Source organism: Globicephala melas, chromosome 7 (genome assembly GCF_963455315.2).
Source record: "Globicephala melas chromosome 7, mGloMel1.2, whole genome shotgun sequence".
NCBI classification, from domain to species: Eukaryota; Metazoa; Chordata; class Mammalia; order Artiodactyla; family Delphinidae; genus Globicephala; species Globicephala melas.
This window is the reverse complement of record NC_083320.1, coordinates 64,806,199-64,831,391: the sequence shown is the minus strand read 5'-3', so window position 1 is coordinate 64,831,391 and position 25,193 is coordinate 64,806,199. Positions and strand designations below refer to the sequence as shown.

Below are 25,193 nucleotides of genomic sequence, written 5' to 3'. Positions count from 1 at the left end.
GCCTATGTGACAGATCATGAGCTTTGTGCTAAATAACAGGTATTGTCTGGTATCCAGCCTGCTTGGGATAATCCATGAAACATTTAGTGAATATCTTCTTTTATTAAATACTAATTATCCACATCCTGCAGTTTCCTGGGATGCTGTGAGATCGGTCCTTTGAGGATGGGTTTTTGTTCTATAGAATTTGGAAACAAAAGCTGCTTCAATCAGCCTTTACCTGGCAAACCTTGTAAGCTGAGTACCCAACACAAGCAGGGGTTATGGTCGAAAGTGCACTTCTCTTCCATGACTTACTAAATAATGTAGCTCCCAGAGCTAGCAATGAGAGATTTGGTGTCTTGTAACCGCTATCTAGCGACGTATGTCCATCATGCTTGATGTTCATTAGTTAGATGAGATCAGTGAGTTAAAGAACTGTTAAATTTGTGTTTTCCTTTAATGGATATGTAACTGTGGTAGCCGAGTCACAGGACAGGAACTTGACAGAAAAGGACATGGCGGTAAGATAAGCTTATTGCAAATATACAACTTCATAAATTCTTTTAATAACTTGTCTTAGCTAGGTGCTTTGCCAGTTCGCTTAATAAATGTGAATGAGGAGATGAAAGAAAAGTAAACAAATGCATTATTCCTATCTTTCTCTTCACGTATCCGAATTATGCATGCATGCATCTTATTAGTGGCAAATTAAGTAATGTACTAATTTTAGGTACATTTTCAGAAGGAAAACTAATTGAAAATCTATTTTGATGAAGTTAGAAGAGCCAAAAAACAATTAATGGAATTGGCAACTTCTAATATTAAAGCTTTAGTTAGATTTTTTTTAATATTCTTTGAAACTCTTAATTCATTTCTTTCAAATTCTTATCAGGTAGATGTTCAGCAACTATTTGCCAAAACTAATTAAAAGTTCCCTCCCCAAAATAGCTCAATTAATTTTTTTGACAAACATTTTTAGTCATTGCCTTTAGGACGTTTTTCTCTGAAAAAAAAAAAAGAGTATTGTCTGAGACTATTTCTCAGTCACAGCAAAAATATTGAATGATTGGTAACAGAAATATAACCAAAAGAGAAAAATAAATTACACAATATTAGTGTTATAAACCTAATACTAGGGATTCTTACCCTTTTTGGAAGGTGCTGGTTTAACATATTTCCCTAACCTTAAGTTGCTTTCTGTAGTTGCAAGACCGAGGATTTCCTTGGCAGAGAATCTGGCTCAGTGACGACAGAAATTTGGCAGGTTCTTGGAAACCTTTTGTTTTGTAGTTTGAAACTGCAGTTTGCTGACGCTGATATGCCTCACAATCTTCTTATGCTCTGTCCCCTGGTTGGGATGATTAGCTACTGTTTTTAAAGGAGGCTAGCATTATATTGCGAAATATTTTCCCCTTCCAGGCAGATAGCTGTAGTTAACCAAAGACAAGACGCCCACAAAGGAAAGTTCTATCGCACAATACATTTTTATTCTACTCTGGTATCTTTTTTATTCTTAAATTGGTAGAGCCTTCATTTTGATTAACAGAAAGTTTCCTAACTTTGTATGGTATGAAAATTGCTAAAATATATGTGAAAAATATTTTTATATTGTAGTCATATTTTAGGGCTTCAGGCAAAGCCCTAGATTCTACTCTGATTTCTGAAATGCAATGTTTAAGAGGATTGTAGGTGTTGGAAAAAAAGCAAATTGATTTATGACTGAAATTACTGTATGAAACAGCTTTTTCCTGCAGTTCAGACCCTCTGCAGCATGCTACGTGTTCAGAACTTCAAAATAAACATTAAATAATTAGACAGAGTGAAATAGGGTTAAATAACCCCCTGAAGAATTCCATCTTCCTGCATCTGGCAAAAGGCTTTCTATCCAGGTTCCCACAGGAAATATGTTGAAGAGGCTTCCCAAGTTCCTAAAGCTGAGTTTGTATTCTTTTCCATAGTAACGTTTGGCTGGTTACTTGATGCAGAGTGCCATAATTTTTGAGCAATGGAAATGACATCACCTGCAGTCAGGCTCAGGCATCATTACATAGAAGCAATATAAATATATATACATAACCACGAGAGGGAGAAAGGAGGGATCACATACTGATTCTGGGGAGGCTTTGGTAGTACTGTAATTTAAAACAGAGATGACTGCAGTAAACTGACTCTTGGGTTTAAATTACATTCAATGGCTATTCTCTGCTTAGTGAAAACTGAGAATATTGGAATTTGATGCTATAAATATTAGAATAATGTGTGGGAAATTTTAAAATATTTCAGAAAAATCTATAATTGTTTCAAAAGGCTTTTTTTCCCCCATGGAAGGAGGTAGACAGTTTAAAGCTGCTAAAGACAATATTTTTTTTCTTTAAGTGTGGGAAAACCAATTTCCTCAAATCCCAATACACTAACACAATTATTTTTACTTTTGAAAATGCTTTCAGTTCTTGAATATATGCATGTATTTTGAATTAGTGAAATATATTCACTTTCATGTATTTATTTGCTTAATGTTATACTGTAAATTTATTTCAATATTTCGATGCTGTCTTCCTACTTACTAGTTCAGATGGCTACATAATTTCATTGTATAACTTGACTATAATTTATTAAAACGTTCCTCATGCTTTGAACTTTAGGGTTTTCTTTTATAATGACTATAAAAATGCTGCAAAGGACATTTGCATATAAAGAAGGTTCTTATATTAAATTTTTACTTTAGGATAAATTTTCCTTTTTGGACATATAGGTCAAAGTTATCAGCACTTTTGTCACCCGTGCCATATATCAGGCTGTTTAAAATTTTTCATTTGCTATCATTATATGATAATCATATATCTCTGGAAATGTATTTCAAATTGATAAATAACTCTACTTTTAACTTGAAACACTCTTAGAAGAAAATTATACCAAAGCATGTTTTTAAATACAAGAAATGAGAGTTATGATTTTCAAGAAATCTTAGTAAATCAACCATCTGAAACTATTTACAAAGCTTGTTTAAAATTTTGACTTCAGGGAATTTCAGTGGAGCAGAAAAGCATTTGGTAATTTTTCTTCTCACCAAGAGTTACTCAGAGACTTAATTTTTCTTTGAGCAGATTGGTGTGCTTGACAGGCAAAAATCATTGCTGTTGTTCATGAAATATGCCACAGACCTTATATATTATATATTAATATAACTATATATTATTATTATAATTAGAAATAAGCTCAATGTTACAATAACAGAGGCAGGAGATAATTCTTACAATTATAGAGATCACAAGGTATAAGAACACTTTTGTAAGAGTCCAGTTTTTAATGCATTGACAACTTAATTTTGGATACGGCTTTCCTTGCCTTGCTTAAAATTTCTCCCTCTACACACCTGATACTCTTTTACATGCGATAGCAGATCACCTAGCAGCAACAAGAACTCAAGACTTTGGAATCCTCATGTGAATGTTAGTTCATTTATACAGTATACTAAATCTTGGCAGATTTTATCTCTGCCAGTCCATGCAAACGATGGACTCTTTATTAGTGTTTCACAAGTATGGATTTCAGATCACCGTCCTTAAAAATCACCACAGATGCTTATGAAATAGTGAGCCACAACATCTTTGATAAGTCAGGAATGGCTCTCCAAGAGGGTCATGCCTTAAGTTGAGACCAGAAGCATAATTAGGAGGTACCAGAACATAAGAGGGAAGAGTACGGAGGCAGAAGGAACAGCATTTGCAAATGTCTTGTGGAAGGAGAGAAAATAAGGAATACATGAGACTGAAAGCATAGGGTGATGAAATCCCAGAGAGAGAGGATGATAGAGAAGAATCTTGGTTTAAAATCCATTAAATCACTAAAACCATCCCCTAAACAAGGAAAAATGTAGAGTCCATTTACTGAGGTTAGACCGAAACATTTTATGTGTCATATGTGACAGTGCAAGGCAGCATGCATTTCTATGGAAATGACAACATTGGATGTATTATGCCCTAATGTTTTTTTTCCCAACTCATCAGTTAATCCTGCTGCTGTGGATGTTTTTCAGTTTTACCCTACCTCAATCTGCCTAGCTAAAACCTTGGTCTTAATGACTCGACTCAGTGATGCCTAACTTAGGGATGACATTCACTTGACACATAAAACCAAAGTCCAAAATTCCTAAACTCAAGTTGTTCTTGAGCATTGCTCACCTGGGTGACTAGATTCTACAATACCCACAAACAGGCCTCTGGATATGTGAACACAAGTAAATCCTGTGTGAATCAAAGTTTGTCTCACTGAATGTGAAAGAAGAGGTCTCTGTAACCAATTGGCAACCTTTGCAGCTTAGTCACAGGGAGATCACCTACATAGCTCCTGGGGATCTTCATTTCAACTCAGTTTTTTAAATTAAATTTTTATTTAATTTTAGCTACATTTTAATTCAGTGATTTTTGTTGTTATGAAACATACAGTTATCTTTCATACATACCCAAATTCATACATACCCAAATTCATACATACCCAAATTCTGGTTTATTAGGAAGTCTCTCAATTTAGACATAAATGTTGCAGCCTATCATGTGGTCTTTAACAGATGCCCACTGTTTTTTAATAAAATAAAAATACAAAAAAGTATTTGTTAAATATAATAATTATTAATACAAATACTCTTTAAAAACTTGTCAAAAATCATGACTGAGATGAATGATTAATTTCTACTACTACATATATACTGAGAAGGAATCTGAGGCTTACCTTCTATAGTTAGTGACTTTTGCCTTATGTCAACATTTTTCAAAATGGCTTTGATGAAAGACAACACTTGAGGCAACTACGGGCAATTTATGATAAAAGATCCTCTCGTTAAATAAGTTTTAAAAAATCCTAAATTACTTAGACTTCTTTTTGTCTCAAAGATTTTTCAACAGCTTTTAATCTGCAAGTGCATGTTGTAGTTCTCTTAGAACCAGATGAATATTAAGCTTCTTAAACTCATTTGTCTGGATAATCCTTGCTGTAATGGCTTCTGAAAAATGTCATGGAAGACTAGAGTTCAATGGGACACCCCAGTACACTTGGTCACAAGGGGAACAGTGGCATGTATCATCATGACAATACTGAAAACATGTGGCCTCATGACCTACTGTTGGAATTAGGTAGTAGACATCTCTTACTAAATAAGAGTATTATGGCAGTGTGGAATCAAGAAACAGAAACCACACAGCAGGTTAAACAGGAGAAGTTTAATATAAAGAATTAACAACTACAATGAAAGTGTAACCATAATATATAAGGAAACATTATATGATACCCTAGGGTTGAGGTAGAGTAACCAAGGAAGGACAAATTCACAAAGGGTTCAGACACCCTTGGAGAAGGTGTGGTTCAGCCCCTGGAGGACAGAGAAGCTTCTGGTTTAGCCAGGCTGGGGCTGCTCTGGAGTTTCTAGACAAGCACTAGGCCACCCTCCAGGGTGTAGCCTCAATGGGTGATTAATAGCTGGTAACAAGGAAATACAGTGTGAATCAGAGTGTCTGTGTGGGTAAGAGGACTTCAGAGGACAAGGATTGTGCAGGGGCTGGCAGAGGGAAGAGCAGATTAGTGGTTATCTCCTGGGCCACAGTCAGTCTGCATGCAGGCTGCTCAAGGTCTCCTAGAATCAACAACTGCTCCCTCTGTGACCCTCCAAGCCACAGGCAGCTATGGGATTTGTTTCCATGTTGAGAGGGCTGTGGAAAGATTTTTCCCAGGCCAAGGCTAAGATCATGAGGGGTGGCATTCCATTTCTGTGACTGGACAGGCTCCACTGGGTTTTCTCACATTCTCCTAACCCCTGACACTCCACCCATGCAGTACCTTGCTGTAAGCCCTTCCTCCTACAGTGTCCCTCCGGCACCCTCTACTGAGAAAGCTAAACATCGTAAAGGAGAAATGCTTGAAGAGATTTAGTCATTTATGATGGAGCATATATTTAAGGGTACACTTGCAGGTGAACGGCAATAAATTGACAACTGACACAGCATGTCGCTTACCATTCATAATGGTGGCCTGTGTAGCAGAGTACCTTACCATCTGTCACTGCACAAGAGGAATGCTGGTACATCTATGTTTCTCACACTCCCCTCCAAGTGGAATAAAATCTGGAGGCGTGACTACCAAATCCCTGGTTTATTTGTTTGGTTTTAAACATTTTATTTTGAAATAATTCTAGGTTCATAGGAAGTTGCAAACATAGTACGGAGTGAACTCGTGCACCCTGTACCCAGTTTTTTCCAGTAGTTCCATCTTACATTACTATGGAATATTCTCAAAAACAGGAAGTTGGCATTGGCACAATGTGTATATATATTTTCACGCCATTTTATCCACGTGTAGATTGTTGTACTTTCATTGTAGTTGTTAATTCTTTATAACCAAAGCAATCAAGACACAGAACTTTTTCACCTCTACACAGATCTCGCTTCATAGTCAAACCCACCTGACCCCCATATTCATAACCCCCGGCAACCATCTGTTCTGCATATCTATAATTTTGTCATTTCAAGAATGTTATATAAATACAATCATACAGTATGTGAACTTTCTGAGATTGGATTTTTTCACTCAGCATAATGCCCTTTCATATATATATATATATATTCAGTTAATGATTGATTTTTATCTACTCTGTAATTGCTATCTTTTAATTAGTCTTTTTAGACCATTTACATTTATGTAATAATTGTTGTTATCAGGCCTGCTGTTTTATTTTGTTTTATCTTTGTTCCCTCTGCTTTTTGTTTCTCCCTTTACTTCTTCATGCCTTCTGTGAGTTATTGGAATACCTCAGAATCCATTTTGACTTATCTATAGTGCATTTTAACTTACCTCATGTGTGATGGATTTTTTTAAGTGCTTTCTCTAGGTGTCATGTTATACATATATAACTTATCACAGTTTATTGACATCCACATTCTCCCAGCTTGAGTGAAGGTAGAAACTTTACCTCCTTTATCCCTTCACCATCCCTAGTGTATAATATAATTATCTCAAATAAATCCTCTACATATACTGAGTACCATATCAGATGGTGTTATACTTATTGCATCTACCATCAACATAATTTAGAGAACTCAAGAGGAGAAAGTCTAATGTATTTATCCATGATTTTGCTCTTGATGTTGTTCTTTCTTCATTCCTAGTGTTCCCAAATTTCTTCTTTTATAATTTCCTTTGTATTTCAAGAACTCCCTTAGTCATTCTTAGAGTAAATTTGGTGGTAATGAATTCTCGTAGTTTTTCTTTGTCTGAGAATGTTGTCATTTTGCCTTCATTTCTGAAGGTTAATTCTGGTAGAAATAGAATTCGGGGTTGGCAGTTATTTTCTATTAGCATTTGAAAAATATTGTGCCACTTCCTCCTAGACTCCATGGTCTCTGAGATAGATGAGATGAGATGAGATAGCCACTGTCATTCAAATTGCTTTTCCTCTATAGGTAAGGTGTCATATTTTTCTCACTGATTTCAACCTTTCCTTTTTTTTTCAAAATTTTGTTTTTCTGAAATTTGGTTTTGATGTGTCATAAAGATTATCTCAGCTTTTTTTTTTTTTTTTTTGTGGTACGCGGGCCTCTCACTGTTGTGGCCTTTTCCGTTGCGGAGCATAGGCTCCGGACACGCAGGCTCAGCAGCCATGGCTCACGGGCCCAGCTGCTCCGTGGCATGTGGGATCTTCCCGGACCGGGGCACGAACCCGTGTCCCCTGCATCGGCAGGCGGACTCTCAGCCACTGCGCCACCAGGGAAGCCCTCAGCTTTTTTATTATAGTTTCATATCTTTTGCTAAATTCAGGAAATTTTCACCCATGATTTCTTTGAATGTTCTTCAGCACCACCATCTTTGTCCTCTTCTTTTGGGACCCCAATGACATGAATGCTAGATCTTTTTTTACGGTCTCACTCGTCTCTGTTGTTCTATTTTTTTCACTGTATTTTCTTTGTGTTGTTTACATTGGTCAATTTTTAATCATTCTATATTCAAGTTCATTGATCCTTTTCTTTTGTCCTTTCCGTTCTGCTGAGACTATCCAGTGAGGTTTTCTTTTCCTTTTTTTTTTTTTTTGGTTGTTTATATCTCAATTCTAAAATTTCAATTGGTTCTTTTTTTCTTTTTAATCTTCTATTTGCTAAGCCTTTTCCATTTAAACATTTTTAAAGAAGGTTGTAATTGTTCATTTAGCAATTTTATGATGACTGTTTTAAAAGTCAAATAATTCCAGATATCTGAGTCATCTCAATGTTGGTGTCAGTTGATTATTTTTCTCCTTCACATTAGGTTTTCCTGGCTCTTGGTATGACCAGTGATTTTCAATTGTATCTGGACACTTGGGCATTTATGTTATGAACTTTGGATCTTGCCTAAATCTGTTTCACAAGATGAAGGGAGGAGTTGCCTCATTATTGCCAAGTGGGGTTGAAGTTCAGTTTTCCCAGTTAGCATCCTTTGACTCCCTGGAGAGGGGCGATCCACTACTGTTAGGTGGAGGTGGGATTTCACTGATATCACCCTGGCTGGCTGGGAAAGGGAGAGTTCCCCCTTTATTGCTCTCCATGTTGCCCCCACTGATACCACTGCTAAAAGAGAGGCCTCACCAACAGTGAATATTGGTGAAAGTTGTAGCTGACAACTCTGTGTTCTCTGATGCAGGCAGGGAAGGGGAGAAATGTCTCATTACCACTAGGTGGTGCAGAAATACATGATCCTTACATGGCCTCCACTGATATCTTAGAGAAAGGTCTTATTACCATCAAGTGGGTATGAAAATCCTGGCTCCCCACTGAGTTTTCTCTGATACCATGGTTGTGGTGGGAAGGGGAGGAGAGTCAGTGAGGGGCAAAGTCACTGGTGTTTGTGATAAATATATATTTGATCTTTGTCCCTAGTTCCTGGCACACAGCTCCTAAAACTCTTGGAACCTCTGGAGTGATGAGTGTGTTTTGTATGCTGATGAGATGACTGGTGGCTGGGGGCCCTTGATAGCTTCACAATGAGGGTTGCTAGCCAGAAACACCAAAGCATGATTAGAAGGTGGAAACTTTTAACCACCCTCCCTGACCTCCAAGGAGGAGAGAGGAGCTGGAGATTGAGTTAATCACCAGTGGCTAATGATTTAATCAGTCATGCCTATGTAATGAAACCTTTGTGAAAACTGTTTAAATGATGGGTTTGGAGAGCTTCCGCGTTGGTGAATACATCAAAGTGCTGGGAGGGTGGCACACCCCTTCCTCATACTTGCCCTGTGCATCTTCTGCATTTGGCTGTTCATGAGTTGTATCCTTTAAAATAAACAGGTACATTTAAGTAATGTACCTTCCTGAGTTCTGTGAGCCATTCTAGAAAATTACCAAACCTGAGAAGGGGGATCATGGGAACCCCCGATTTGTAGCCAGTTGGTCAGAGGTACAGGTGGCAACCTGGAACTTGTAACTGGCCTCTGAAGTGGGGGCAGTCTTGTGGAACTGAGACCTTAACCTTTGGAATTTGTGCTAATGCCAGATAGTTAGTGTCAAAATTAAACTGAACTTTAGGACACCCAGTTGGAGTCCAGAGAGTTGGAGAATTTGTTGATGTGGGGAAAAAACCCACACATATTTTGGGTATATTTCATTATTTGCCTGACATATAGCAATTATTGTCTAACACCTTTGCTAACTTTCCCCTTTCCCACTTCTTAGCTAGAGAGAGCAGGCTATTCTTAGGGAATTTTGTTTGTTCTCATTGGAGTCTTTGGGTTAGTGTCTCTTCGAGCAACATGTTCTGGATGTATAAGACTAAAAGAAAACCCAGGGAATTCACTACCATCTTGTTCCTCAAGTGCAAAAGTTCCTAGGCTGTCTGCCTTAGCTCCACCTTTCAGAGTCCTCGTTTTCTTTTACATATTAGTTCCAGTGTTTTTAGCTATATTTAGAAAGAGGAATTGAGAAAAATATGTCTATTCCATCTTTATCTAGAGCCAGAAGTTCCAAATCAGTTTTGAATGTTTGGATCACCTTTTCTATATGAGAAAAAGGTTTTCCTCCTCCATTTGCCAATTTTTTTCCTCCCAACTTTCCATTCCTAACTATGCAAGGTTGGCTCAGAAACAATTCTTTCATTAAATCACCTCATGAGGTCACTATTACCAGCTGTGACAATGTTCCCACCATTGCTAATAAGATCTTGCTAATAAGATCTTTTCTGAAGTCCATTTACACGTGAGACACAGGCATTTCCAGCATATGTTGATTAGATTCTCAACATATGCTGATCATTTTCCCAAACAGATATTCAGGTCTTATTGGGTGCTACTGTTTTATTGAGACTTTCTATAATAAGAGACTAATCCAAATTTATTAATTAACGATTTATTAAAGCCAAATTTCCCGGTCTGTTCAGTCTATGGATTTGTGGCTTAAAATATCCTCTTTCCCCCTGAAAACTTTCCTATCTAGGAGGCTCCTGTTTAGCATAAATATTTGAGTGATTAAAATGAGTTAGCCAGAGATGGGGCTGGGAGTGGAATTAACAGCTATTGGGGGACTAATTCACACTAGACATTTTATGCATTATCTAATGTATTCCTCAAAATAAAGCCATAATGTATATAAATCCATTTTACCAATGAAGCTTTTGCAAGGTCACACAGTTAGTAAAACCCAACCTGGGACTGAACTCCTGCTCTAAGCATAGAGCTAGCCAGCAATCCATGAAGCATTAGTGGATAGAAAACATTTTTTTTTAAGTGAAGGATATTAGAGTAGAAAATATCACCAGACATTTCACATAGTAAGGGAAAGTATTATTTAATGAAAACAAAAGTTTGTTTCATATATATATGTGTATAAATTTATTAATGTTGTATATGTGCTGAGTCCCAATGCATAAAATGTTTTTTATAATGTGGTTGGCAGTCAAAGAAGTCTGGAGCCATTGTATTAGGTGACCTTTTGAGATACTTTCACTTAACCTAAGTAAGGTTGTTTACCATACCCACTGTGCTAATACTTTTCCAGGAAAATGCATCATCCCTCAAGAGCGGAATTTATTTTTTGAAGCCCCAAATTTGCAGTGTAGAATCTCTGGGTTACAACAGAAAGTAGCTATTTCTATGATAAAAATTCATGCTAGTGTATAGCTCGTGATGCCTATGATTTTGGTATGTGTGTGTATGTGTTTGTTTCTGTTAAAAGTGCAGTCTACCATTTGGGTTTTTTTTCTACTCACCATGAAACTCTATAACAAAGTTAAATTTTAATCACTTTCATAATGAGATATGAATTAAAGTAAAAAAGAGACATTACACTCCAGTGTTTAAAAGGGAAGATACTGGAGTCACAGAGATGTGTTTCAAATCCAGGCTCTGTCACACAGTACCCTGGGCAAATTACTTCTCAACTTCCTTACCTGGAAAATAGTGTTCATAGTAGCAACTAACTCCTTGTGAGAATGTTGGGATTAAAATGAGATATACATATAAATTATTATCAAAGTGTTTTTCTTATAGCAAAAACTTAGTAACTTTTAGCTATTAGTCCATTACTTTTTTTTTTTTTTTTTTTGCGGTACGCGGGCCTCTCACTGTTGTGGCCTCTCCCGCTGCGGAGCACAGGCTCCAGACGCGCAGGCTCAGCGGCCATGGCTCACGGGCCCAGCCTCTTCGCGGCATGTCGGATCTTCCCAGACCGGGGCATGAACCGGTGCCCCCTGCATCGGCAGGCGGACTCTCAACCACTGCGCCACCAGGGAAGCCCTAGTCCATTACTTTTAAAGTAATACATTTGCAGAAACCAAGAAAATCCTGAATGGTTACAGGAAGGAAACAAACCCCTTTCATTCCTGTTGGACTTGTTAAATTGCTCTTTTCTCAGAACATACTAAATGATGAGTGAATATTGCTCAAATTTTACTTTGTAAGTAATTATTGACTGATTTTACATAGAAAGAAGAGGGAAGAAAATCATGTTTTCCTAGTTTTGTCTCTTTAGAGTCAAATGTCCTCGGCTGTACAAATCAGTCCTCTCCATAATCTAATTCTAGGTTAACTGACATAGCTTCATAGGGTCAAGAGCCAGAAATTATATAGCAAAGCTGGATTTCTACACTGAAATACAAATCCCAAGAGCTGGCACTCCTAAACACAGTGTTTGGAAAATTACTCACATGCATATCTTTGATGAAAGGACTTTTGATATTGCAGGACAACCTGGCATCATCGATGTTTCCAATGCAGAAGGGCTCCCTGAACCTCCTGCGGCAGAAATGGGAATCCAGCGATTACCAGAAAAATGAGTGTAGTCCCAGGGGCAGTCGTTGCAGGCTCTTCCAGCCTCAAGAAAACAAATTGCTTGAACCTGAAGGAGAGGCATCTTCAATGCCTGGACCTCCAGATCCCCCAAATCTGCCCCGCAGTGTCGGAGAAGAGATGTTGAGCTCAGAGCCTGAAGAGAAGTTTCCTGAGGACAAGAGTGACAACTCTAGGGACTATGGCCGGCCAGAAGTGCTGAAGGAGGATTCCTTGAGTGGTCGGCGCAGGATCGAACGCTTCTCCATCGCCCTTGATGAGCTGAGGAGTGTGTTTGAAGCTCCTAGGAGTGGAAACAGACAAGCCGGACCAGCTGGGTATGGCCAGAAGGTAAGGAGCCGTTGATTCGGAGTTCAAATTTACAGTAGACAAGTAAGGCATCTTGCCTAGTCTGCGATTTATTTCTAAGCATGTAATTTTTTCCCCCCTCGCTGCTATTCTAGACAGATGTCCTGAAGCAACCATGTAATACAGTGTGAAATGTGGCATCCTCTTTTATTGACTTCCTCTATGGTCTGTTCCAATGGGGACCCGACCTCCTTTCACTCCCACAAAAACAGCTCTGATAGGCCCTTTTATACTGATGTTTCTTTATGTACGTGCCTTGTTTCCACAACTAAGTTGTAAGTTCCTTAGAGGCAAGGACAATTTCTTACCTGTCTTTGTACTTCAAACATCTAACAAATGGTGCTGCATTAAGCTAGAACTCCACGAGGATTTATCAGTAATGATGGTGAAATGGAACAAGTGAAGGCTCTGGAACCAGCAGTGACCTAGATTTTAATCCTGAAACCTGCTATTTACTTCTCTAGCTGCATGACACTTAACCTCGTGAATATAAATGTGTTAATCTGCTACTTCCCAGGGATCTTGTGAGAATTATCTATAATATGTGTATACCCACTGAGCATACAGTCTGGAATATTTTGTGGTAGGTGATGATTATGCCTCAGTGATTATGGTATATTATAATGTCACATATAAAATATGTCTATTAGCTAAATGGTACATTTAATCAAATGCAGGAAATAGGATTAGCAACATTATTAACGAAGACCACATTTATACTTCTGTTGTCAATTAAAAGCAACTACTGTTTAAACTAAATCGCTTGAAGTTTTTACACTCATTAGGGCCCCTACATAAGAGAGTATAGTTGAATTTCATAAAGAATTAGTAAATGATCTCAGGTTTTCCATTGGGAAGCAAACTCCATGCTCTGTTCTTTTTCCTTTTTTAACCTAGTGACAGCTAACAGGGAGGCACAGTCCTGTTCTTGTTAATGGATAACTAGCCTTCATTGAAGTCTTCACAGAAATAGAAAAATTTTCAAAATAAATTATTTTGCTAATGGTTGCTCCCATGTTTTGTACTGGGACATATACAGTAGTTATGATGAGACCGTTCTTGTGTATCAAGTAACTCAGCTTGGTTTAATGAGAATAAGGAATATGAAGTTATATTTATGAGGTTATGTTGAAACTAGATGATTTTTCAAAAAATACAACCGCTTACCAATCTCCAGTTTGAGGACTTTGTTTCCCTCCTTTTTATTCTACAGGTGCAATCCTCTTTGTTTATGGCTTTATGATATTTTTTAGTTGGATGTCTAGGGATTGGGGTACACTTTAATGTAGATATTTACAATGTCATTTATTTTTATCTTAATGAATTAAGAAAAGTAAAGCCACAGAAAAGAGTTTCCATTCACTGTCTGTTGACTTTAGTGTAACAATTGACATTTACTCAAGATAACTGACAAAAGAAATGGCCAAAGGTAGAAGTCGTCATCCTTATAAATTATGTAATATAACCCATCCTCATCCGGAGCAGTACAAAATAGTAAAAAAAAAAAAATGAAACATTAATAAGGGTTTCTGGTTGAAATATGAGATTCCTACTATTGGTATGCTATGTGATTTTTGGATCTGGTGCCTATAAAAATAATTATGGAAAGAAGTCAGATATGTGAAAACACTGGTTTACAAAAATGAAATTTGGTTAACATTTATTTATTTATTTATTTATTTATGGCTGTGTTGGTTCTTCGTTTCTGTGCAAGGGCTTTCTCTAGTTGCGGCGAGCAGGGACCACTTTTCATCGCGGTGCACAGGCCTCTCACTGTCGCGGCCTCTCTTGTTGCGGAACACAAGCTCCAGACGCGCAGGCTCAGTAGTTGTGGCTCACAGGCCTAGTTGCTCGGTGGCATGTGGGATCTTCCCAGACCAGGGCTCAAACCCGTGTCCCCTGCATTAGCAGGCAGATTCTCAACCACTGCGCCACCAGGGAAGCCGGTTAACATATTTAATATGCTGTGTTCTGTGTATTCTAAGGTACTATGCCATAATATGGTATTGCCCTAAATGTATGAAACATGGATTGTACATTTAGAAATTTCTCATCTGCAGAGACACACATGAATTTTAGAATAATTTTATATAAATGAATGTTAATGTTTGCAGAACTCTCTATATAAATTCCATATGACTTCTAGAAGAAGAAGGAAAAAAGGAAAAGAAAAATGAGAATCCAATGAGGAATTAACTTACTTTCCTCCAGTGAATCATTTTATGATGTTACTAAGTGAAAAGAGTCCTAGCTCCCCTTAATTTAAAATTATATATTTCATGCAAAAGCTTAGTAATTATATACAACTTAACCCTTAACCCTTTATTTCTATAGATATCTTTCTTCTTTCTCATATCAGTACTTTCTGTTATTATTATAAATTAATAACAGTTATTTGCATAAATTATCCAAAAATATTCTAGCTACTTTATAACACTGATGCTTATATTTATGGAAACTCTCTGTTGAGATACTGGTGATGTGGGGAAAGATATTCAATATTTATGATATTTAAAGCAAGGACAGGAAATAATTACAGATAAGAAAAGTTCTTGCAATTAGCAGATCATCTCATCAATAATAAATAAGAACTGCATTTTAATGTTGCTGTAGAAGAAAACTTCAGCAAAAGGCACTTGTTACGACAAAGTTCATAAAATTATTGAAGTTCAGTCTAAGTTTACAGAATTTTTAAAGGCATGGAATCTTTTATATATATGTATATATATTTACAGATATGCACATAAAGATATTTGTTTAAAGCATTTTCAGTGAACATAGGAGAAACATGTCTTTATTTATTAAAAAGTCTCCATTAACAGATAGTTTAGAAAAGTATTTTGTTAATTGGAAAAAGAAACTATAAGAGCCAATATTATTTTCTATAAGTAGGTAAGCTCATAAAAGAGAGATGATCTCAACCCCTAAAAGTATTCACTGTATTCCAGAGCTTTTGTTAAAACAATTTATCCTAATATAATTGCAATAGAAAATTAATGAGAAAATCTTAAAATAATTTGCCAGCTGACATTTTATAATTTCCAAAGTGAGACACAACCTATTGTTATCATTTCTAAAACACCTTATAAAGGCAACTTTGAATGAACTTTTAAACTGAAGATTTTTATGCTCATGAGGCAGACTGTAATTCAAAGACATAAATTCACACAGACATTATCCCAAATAAATGGTATGGAACATGATTTTAAAAGAGTTTTTAAGAATTTTACAAGAATCTAAGATTATAAATTTTGGAGAGAATGTCATATCCACTTGGAACACTAAGAAATATTAAACTGTTATTATATAAGGCAATGTATCCATTAGCATTTGCTGTGTAACAAGCCACCCCAAAATTAGCAGCTGTAAACAATAAGCATTTGTGATTGCTTACAAGTCTCTGGTGAGCTAGGAAGTTTATCTAGTGTTTTCTGGTCTCCCTCATACGTCTATGGTCAGTGGCCAAGTCAGCAGGGGTCTGGCTAGTCTAGGATGGCTACAGAGCTGGGACAACTCAGCTCTGCCCCATGTGGTCTTTCCTCCTCCAGCAGGTTGCCCAGATTTATGCCCAGGTCATAGAAGTTTCAAGAAAAATAGTGGAACTTCCCGAGGCCTCTGGAGGTCTTTGCTCAGAACTTACACATCATTTCTCCATATTCTATTTGCCAAAATAGTCACAAAACAAGCCAGATTTTAATGTGCTGAAATATACTTCACCTCTTGATAGGAGGAGTTGTAAACTTACATTTGCAAAGGTAAACAGGTACAAGGAGAGGAACAATTGGAGATACTTTGTAAACAATCTACCACAGGCAAGTTTACTTAAATACATTGAAGAATCAGAGTGGTTTAATATATCATGAATTAATGCAAATATTAGGAGGAGGACCTTACACAAAAGGATCCATGTTGACAATTATTTGTGGATAAAATTAATGTCTTATTCTTCTCTTAGATTCAGTTAATTGACTACAGTGATGATAATTATTGTGGAAGGCAGAATAGTGGCTTCCCAAAGATGTCCACATCCTGATCCCCAGAACCTGTTACTGATACGGCAAAAGGAACTTTGAAATGTGATTAAGTTAAGGATCTTGAGATGCAAAGATTCTCCCGAAGTATACCAGGTGGAAACCGGGTCTTTATAAGAGGGAGGCAGGAATGTCAGAGTGAGAGATAATCAGAGGAGATATGATGACAGAAGCAGAGATGGGAGTAGTATAGGGCCATGACCCAAGCAATGTGGGCAGCCTCTAGAAACTGGAAAAAGCAAGGAAAACAGTTCCCCCCTAGAGGACCCTGAAGGAATGCTGCCCTAAAGACATTTTGACTTTAGCCCAGTGACACTAACTTCAGACTTTGATATCCAGTACTATAAGATCATAAGTTTGTGTTGTTTTAAACAACACAAATTTGTGTAGTGGTAATTTGTTACAGCAGCTATAGGAAACTAACACAGTTATATTGTAGGCTCTTCAAACATTGTTAAAAATGGTTGGGTAGTATATGATTTTGAGTTTTCCTTTGTTCTTCCCTGATGAACATATTCCTATGTTTCAAAATCAGATCTTGGCTTTCTTCTACATGTAGTCGATGATATGAACGCTTGTAACTTTAAGTAACCAGGCAACATTAATAAATATTAGTTTGGGATGATCTGTATTTGATATGCAACACATAGTCACCTAAAAGGATGAATTTATCAGGAAAGTTTGGCAAAATTATTACTACTACTACTACACTACTATAATAAAAGAAGAAGAAAAGAAAGAATACTTTAAGGGAACAAATAAACACAAAGCACTTGTGAGACACACTTGCTTTAGTTCATGTTTCTTCTATGGATGATAGAATTTATATGGAATATACACACAATGTTTAAACAAAATCAACTCTTAACTCTGGGTAGTAAGTTCTGAATAGCAGCAGTGTTTAGACTAATTTGGAGCAGAACAGGTCGTACAAGTTCTTCCTTCTTTTTCTAAGTTCCTAGTTGCTGTCCATAATGCTGGGACAGTGAGACCACTGAGCAAGCCCCCCTAAAGGATCACTTCAGCCTTCACTGTGATCCCAGTGTAAATAAGGGGTTTCTTGCTTCAGTTAATAATTAATTTTTGCCTTTATTCCATTCATGTTTTTAGACTCCAAATAGTAAATGATCTGATTTTCACAGATTACTTAGTGACTTACTTGTGTTTTTAATGCACAGTTATGATCTTCCTCAAAAATCTCACTCACTTGTGCAATCAGGTTGAATTTACCTAATGTTCCAGCAGAGACTGTTGCTCTAATTTACTTAGGCCCTAAGTTGACATAGAGCATTCAAACATGAGCTGAACTTGATCAAACCCAGGAAGCACAATCACCCTATTCTAGCTAGTTGTGCTGCCTCAGAATGCATTAATTTGATCTATTGTATGATTGGAGGATTAAAGGAGAACATGGAAGACACAGGCTAAGGGACTATGGACCTACATGTGCATCAGTGATTGAAAAGGATATAAACAATTAAATATGGCATAGTTTCCAGAATGTTATTTTCATTCCCTCCAATAATCAAAGCCTCTGGTTTTTCATTTAATGACCAATTTTTCATCTCCTACTTTTTAGTTCTGCATAAAATCAAGCCTTTAAAAGCACAGGTGAGTCATGGCTTGCAGTTTGCTTCCACTACAAAATCACTTCATTAGATGCTTGAACTTATATTTGCTCCTTACACTTGGGCATGTGGGGACTCAGGGATTAATTTATCTCTAATCTCAGAGAGCAAGAAGCACTACTCTTTGCAGGCAGTTACTTTTGTCACAGCCTATGATTCTCCATCTCCCACCCTCCTGTCTCTCCAGTATTTCTGAAATAATTTCTGTCAAGCGTGATGTATTTTGTAAAAGCATCTAACGAGATGGAGGTTAGTACAGTCTTGAAAATTATTGCTGAAATATCTGTCCACCAAACTCTCAAAAATATAGAGATAAATATATTTTTTCCTATGGGAAGAGTTTTAAAGATCTTTGAAGAAAGAAAATATATTTTCCTTTGCCTGAAAAATGAGCAAGTAGATTTTGTAGAACTGAATAAATAGTTTAATGAGATCACTCCTTTATTTTTTCTGTTAGAGGATATATTATACAGAATTGTAATTTTCATTTCAGCATAGCATATAAAAGCATATTTGGTGACAAAGGATCAGCTGGAAACCTTGGCTCGGCTACTTCCTCATTGTGTGAACTTGAATGAGTTATTTCACCTCATTAATCCTTAATTTCACACCTATAAAATAAGGAAATTAATACAGCACAGGATTTTTGTGAAGATAAAGTTATATAACACCTGAAAGAGAGGTATTTAAGAGGTAGCACCAAATGAAATTTAAGAAATAACACACACACACACACACACAAAAGAAATAACACCAAATAGCACCAAATTAATATTTCTTCTATTTTCTCTTCTCCAGTATCATTTGTGTAGCTCAGTAAATGTCCTCAGAGAAAATATTTAATCTCAATGGGCTTTTGTCTTCTCACCTAAAGGCAGAAGCTTACACTCTATGGTTTCTAAAATTGGAAAAGTGCTTTGGGCGAAGCAGCTTTTATTTCAGTCTGACAACACCTTAGTCTCTTGCAAAGGCCCCACTAAAAGGGCTCTCGCCGAGTGGAGCAAATGTTAATGAAGCTTTCCAACATGGGTTACAATCCCATTTTGAGATGAAAAGACAATTTGTTAAATTACAGTTTTCAAAGCTTTATTAAGACCCTAGGCAGATATATGTTTGCCACCTTCATTGTTCTTTCCGATTAAGAGAAGTCACTGGTGCTTAGTCAAAAATCCAAATCCGAAAGAGATGAGACTTACATGGTATAAAAGTGTTTATTGTATTCACACACACACACATACACAGAACAAATTAAACTTGGACTTCAAAGACACCACAAGGATGGGCCATATTTTGTTTCATTTTGTGCTGCTTTTTCTTCACAATATAATTTGTTTTTCCAGATATTTTTAGTGTTCTTTGGTTGTTCTTTTCCTCCATTTACATGTTTATTATTTTACTGCCTCCTGTGCAGTTTTATGTTAGTTGAAGAAAAGATAGCTCTGTGATCTGATGGTAACATTCCCAACTGAACATATCTGTGTGCCCTTAAAGACTTTCTGAGGAAACTGCCATCTCGTCTCATGTGTGTCTTGCAGTGATATATGCAGTCACAATATGACTGTAGAGAATGTAGTGCCAGTAACCACAGAAAGATGTTAAGCAATATTGACTCACCTTCAACTGGGAGAACTGCTGTCAGGTCATGGATTGGCATTCTTTGATATTTTACTTGAAAAACTAGTGAGGATTTGCACCCTTGTGTTATAAGAAAATTGATACCAGCTCTGCTGCCTCTGCTGCAAACCCACTTTCTTTTACCCACCCTGTCTCCCCCTGATGCTTAGCCGACATTTCTTCTTAGTGACTGAATTAATTCTGTGAGTCCCACACATGACTCTTTTTCCCCTTTCCTGTCCTCCCATGGCTGATTTTCATATGCTACCAGGTTTTTTTTTTTTTTACCTTACCATCAGGATAAGCTAAAAGGAGAAATAAAGAAAACATTACATTGGGAAGGATGCTTAAATAGGGAGAATTTTGGTTTTTATTCAGGGCCTTTGTCTCCACCAAGGGCCATGGAAATGACATTCTAATCACTGAACCAGCAGTCCAAATGCCATCTCATCCTCACCTTCTCCCTCTCCCTAGCCCACATCTGGTCACCTCCAGAGACTATGTCAAAGCAGTTTTGTCAGAACTGAGTTAATGAGATGAACACTTGATCTGGCATCTCAAAGCATGAAGCTGAGTGCTAGACAGCGCCTGACAGACAACTGGTCCAACAGGCATTTGGGCGCCTCTTTCCAGACCAAATGGAAAGACTGGCTCAAGGCTTTGATCAAGTAAACCCCAATCCTCATCATCACTAAGCCCAACCTCACAGTCAGTGTCACATCGCAATGGCACCTTGCCCAAGGGTTCCTGACCAGGTACTGAGCAACTGGCTCTGGCCCAAAGGCTGTGCAGAGGGGAGACTGCCCTAAGCCAAAATAGGGCAGTGAACTGCATACATGTGGGCCAGAAATCTATAGCCTTCTAGGAGAAGGAAGGCCCCAGGGCAGCACCTGGGGCTTCAAGCATGGAACCCTGGGGCCACGATCTGATGTCTACTAAGGTCCAAGTCTACAGCCAGCCGAACGCACCATTCCACTGCATATCCTTGGGGCCAATTGCTCCTGCAGGCACCTGCAAGGTGTTTAGAATTTGTCACAGGAGACCAGTGATGCTTGTTCCTGGAACCTTTGCCCCGAAGAACAGCCTCAGGGCTTTGCCTCTCTTTCTAATAACACAGGGATCCCTTCCACAGCACTCTGACAGCTAAACTTCCATGTAGTGTGGACAGACTCAGGAAACACACACACACACACACACACACACACACACACACACACACAAAACAAACTCCAAGTGATCAAAATTAATATCACCAGTAATAAGATATATTGATATCATGTACCCCCTGAATGTACTATAAAGGGCAAAATACCACTCCTATGGTATTCTTGCCAAAACTATGTAATCTCAGTTTAATCATGAGAAACATCATTTAAACCCATGTATACGGGGATGATATAAAGCAGCTGGCCATTACTCTTCAAAAGTGGTAAGGCCATGCTGGACAAATACTGCGAAACCGCCACAGATTGGAGGAGACTAAAGAGATGTGATAACTAAATTGAGGACGGGATCTTTGAATCGTGGGCCAGAAAAGAGGGCCTTAGTGGGAAAGTTGGTGAAATTCTAATAAGGTCTACATATTGCTTGGCTTCACAGTCATACTGTGACTAAATAAAATGTTAAGATAGGGAAAGCTGAACAAATGGTATTTGGGAATCTCTGTATTCTTGCAACTTTCCCATAAGTATAATGTTATTTCAAAATAAAAAAATTAAATAAATATTATGATCATTCTTGAGGCGTTAGCACTGTGGAGTGGAGGATTATGGCCTCTTTTGTCCTGATTTTTCCAAACCTCACAGGTTTATTATTTTTATATCCCTTTGTAGACCATGATTCCTAGCTCACTACTCCTGTACTTCTAAAACTTTGGAAGTTTTAGCCATTTAATCTCTGCCTATAATCTCAGATTCTCTGCAATTAATTGTTTTTCTAGCAAGGAGAATTTAAGGAGCCTAATCAGTAGTTCAGAAGCTGAGTGTTATGGACAGCTCTGTAGTTAGATCAGCTTTAAATTTATACCCCAATTCCACTCACTGAGTTTCACTACATTTTCAGAAGTAGAGTGCTTGCCTTGTTTTTATTGTAGTTGTAGGAGGTGTTGCTGTTATTTAAACTGTTGGTTCTGTCTTGATTATAGTCCTTCTAAGTCATTGCATCAAATTCAAGAAACTCAAATTATCTCTCGTCTCAGACTCAAACTCCAGGAACTATAACTACTATTGCCGTTCTGTTGCTGATTTGACAGCAAACTTCAATCTGTAGAATACATTGCCAGCCCCTCCAAAATGTTCACCCTCTTTTTGGTGTATAAAATAGTTTTTTGATAGATTTCCCAATGCTCCTAAAATATCTTCCTTCTCTTTGGAGCTAGCCCCTCTGATGCCAACTTTCTTAATTTCATAGGCTCCCCTATCTGGTCTTTCTTACTGAGTACCAATCCCCAGGGTTGATATAGTAAAGCCTTCTTTAATGTAGTTGCCTGGTTTATTCCTCAAGTGAAGTTCTTTAACTGAACTTAGAAGTCTGGAATCATTTGAAAGGGTTGAAATTCAAGATATTTAGCATGAAGTGCACTGGAGGCACTGATAATTCAGAATGGATGTGGCTATTACAACAGGTACAGTCACCCTGGTAACCCTCTTCCTGGATATCAACCAGCCTTTAGACACCAAACTGTACCTTTATTTTAGCACCTGTTTTGCACTCACTATACTGTGTGTGGAAATCAAATGGTTAATACATTTTCCTACTTGGAAAGCTATTTCTTTGTTTAATGTGTAGTGGTAAGTGAACGCAATGAGTTTCAAACACCTGAAACAAATTCAATCTCCGTTAATGTTTCTCATCTACACCTACTACCAAATATGATTTATGGTACTTAATAGTGTACTAACTTGTTTTATGTCAATGTAAAGTCATTTATTAGACGCCATCAGACAGATTGCTCTAAACCATGGTAATACATCATAATGATGCAGTTCTCCCCCCACTGCCATTCATGGAGCCATGTCCGGAGCAAACATTTAAATTAATTAGAATGTTCTGATTTCAACCTTGATTAGATGTCAGAATCTTTTATTAATGATAAAGATGATATAAAATATATCCATTTCTGGTCATAATGATGTTATAATTTAATCTCTTTCCCATTTACCTTTATTTTTGAGTGCTGGGGCAATTTTTTTAAGATAAATTTATTTATTTATGGCTGTTTTGGGTCTTCATTGCTGCGTGCGGGCTTTCTCTAGTTGCGGTGAGTGGGGGCCACTCTTCGTTGTGGTGCGCGGGGCTTCTCATTGTCGTGGCTTCTCTTGTTGCAGAGCATGGGCTCTAGGCGCACGGGCTTCAGTAGTTGTGCCATGTGGGCCCAGTAGTTGTGGCTTGCAGGCTCTACAGCACAGGGTCAGTAGCTGTAGCACACGGGCTTAGTTGCTCTGCTGCATGTGAGATCTTCCCGGACCAGGGCTCAAACCCGTGTCTCCTGCATTGACAGGCAGATTCGTAACCACTGTGCCACCAGGGAAACCCCTAGGGCAATTTTTTTACTTGTGTTTTGAAATATGTTTGAAATTCTCATAGGAAAGGAAATTCAAAGTATAAAAAACAACAATAAAAACAAACAAAAATCAGGAGTACCACAGACACATTTTCTTTCTCTTCCATAGCCTCATATACACACACACTAATACATAGGCTTTTAAAAATATATTTTATGTTTAAAAGTAAATTTGAGAGGATGTAGGGCATGTGTCAATGTCTCTAAAAACACTTATTTATCCAGGACCAGCAATTGTGTTTTCCCTGAGATATGTTTCAAGTTTGCTCTTTGGTTTATAGGTATAGCTTTTTTTGCAGGTCCCACGTATTTTTGATGTTATCCCTGAATGCCTCACCTCATCCTAACATTGGTCTGCCCCTAGACCCCTGGAGGATAAGGCACTGTGCTGCTGTGAATGGCTAGCAAGTACTAATTTTTAAACACAGTATTTGCCAGGTACTTTGTTGAAGGCTTCATGAGTATTGCTGCCCATTTAATACTCACAGTCATCTTAAATTCAGAACTATCATTATTCCCATTTTACAGCTGCAGGGTGGATAAGTTAAATAACTAGTCCAAGGATACACCATTGGTAAGTAACAGAGCAGGGATCTGAACCCAAGTCTATCTCAATCCAGAACCCATAATATTAATTACTACTCTCTGAGTGTTCTCTGGATTCATATTGGCCATTTTCATACAAGATCTCACAGCTGTGTTTCTGGTATAAATGGATCTTAGCCAGTCATAGAAATCACACAACTCTTCAACTTTGTATACCACAAACACTACTTGATATACTCAGTTCTAAGACATTTTTTCGCATGTTAACATCTTTGAAATTGACATGCTTCTTGTAGTCAATGGCATTTCATAGTTTGCCGGGATTTTCCCCTTTTCTTAGAGGTGCATAAAATAATGATGTCATTTTACTTTGATAAAATATGGCATAAATAAACTTCATATTTTGAATAAATACATTTAAAAATAAATACATTAAAAAAATAAATACATTTAAATACATTTAAATAAATACATTTAAAAATGACCATTGTGTGCCAGCTATGTAAGCACTTGAAATATATTTTCTCTTTTAATTTTCATAACTACCCTATAAGGTAAGCTAGGACACCATCATCATTATGCAGATGAGAAAACAGAGGCTTAGTAAAAATAAACCCTCTTTGTCTAAGGTCCCTCTGTGAAGAGGTTGAAAAAGGAATTGTCCAAACAGGCTGAGTCCAGAGGCTTTATTCTTTTTTTAAAATTAATTATTTATTTTGGCTGCGCCGGGTCTTAGTTGCTGCATGCAGGATCTTTTATTTGCGGCATTCAGACTTCTTAGTTGTGGGGTGCATGGGGGATCTAGTTCCCTGACCCGGGATTGAATCCTGGCCCCCTGCACTGGGAACATGGAGTCTTACCCACTGGACCACCAGGGAAGTCCCAGAGGCTTTATTACTAAAGGCTAGTTTTTGTATTATGTCTATTTGGCTAATAGCGTTTAGAGTAAGCTGAAATTTTCTACTCTAATGAACAAGAAACTTTGTGCAAAATAACTTCCACACTAACAAGGAGCTTAATAAAGAAGTGAAAGCAATCAATGATGGCTTATTTATTTCTCCTTCAAGGGCTAGGAATAGAAGCAGAGATGATTTTAGTGTAACTTGACCCAAAGAAAGATATTTAGAGATATTTGAAGAAAAAGAGAGAGAAAAAGTGAGTTTTTTTTATATTCACTAGTTTTATTTTTG

General features: G+C 37.4%; 1 protein-coding gene across 2 annotated transcripts in view; it reads left to right on the top strand.

Annotated features, from left to right (window-relative positions):
* Window positions 1-12,187: 12,187 nt before the first annotated feature.
* The window catches only part of XIRP2 (xin actin binding repeat containing 2), a 296,246-nt gene continuing 283,240 nt past the window's right edge, over window positions 12,188-25,193 (top strand). For both annotated transcript variants that reach the window (XM_030852542.2, XM_060301488.1), the window contains exon 1: window positions 12,188-12,604. In XM_030852542.2, the coding sequence (XP_030708402.2) occupies window positions 12,188-12,604 (417 nt within the window). The remainder of the gene's footprint in view (window positions 12,605-25,193) is intronic.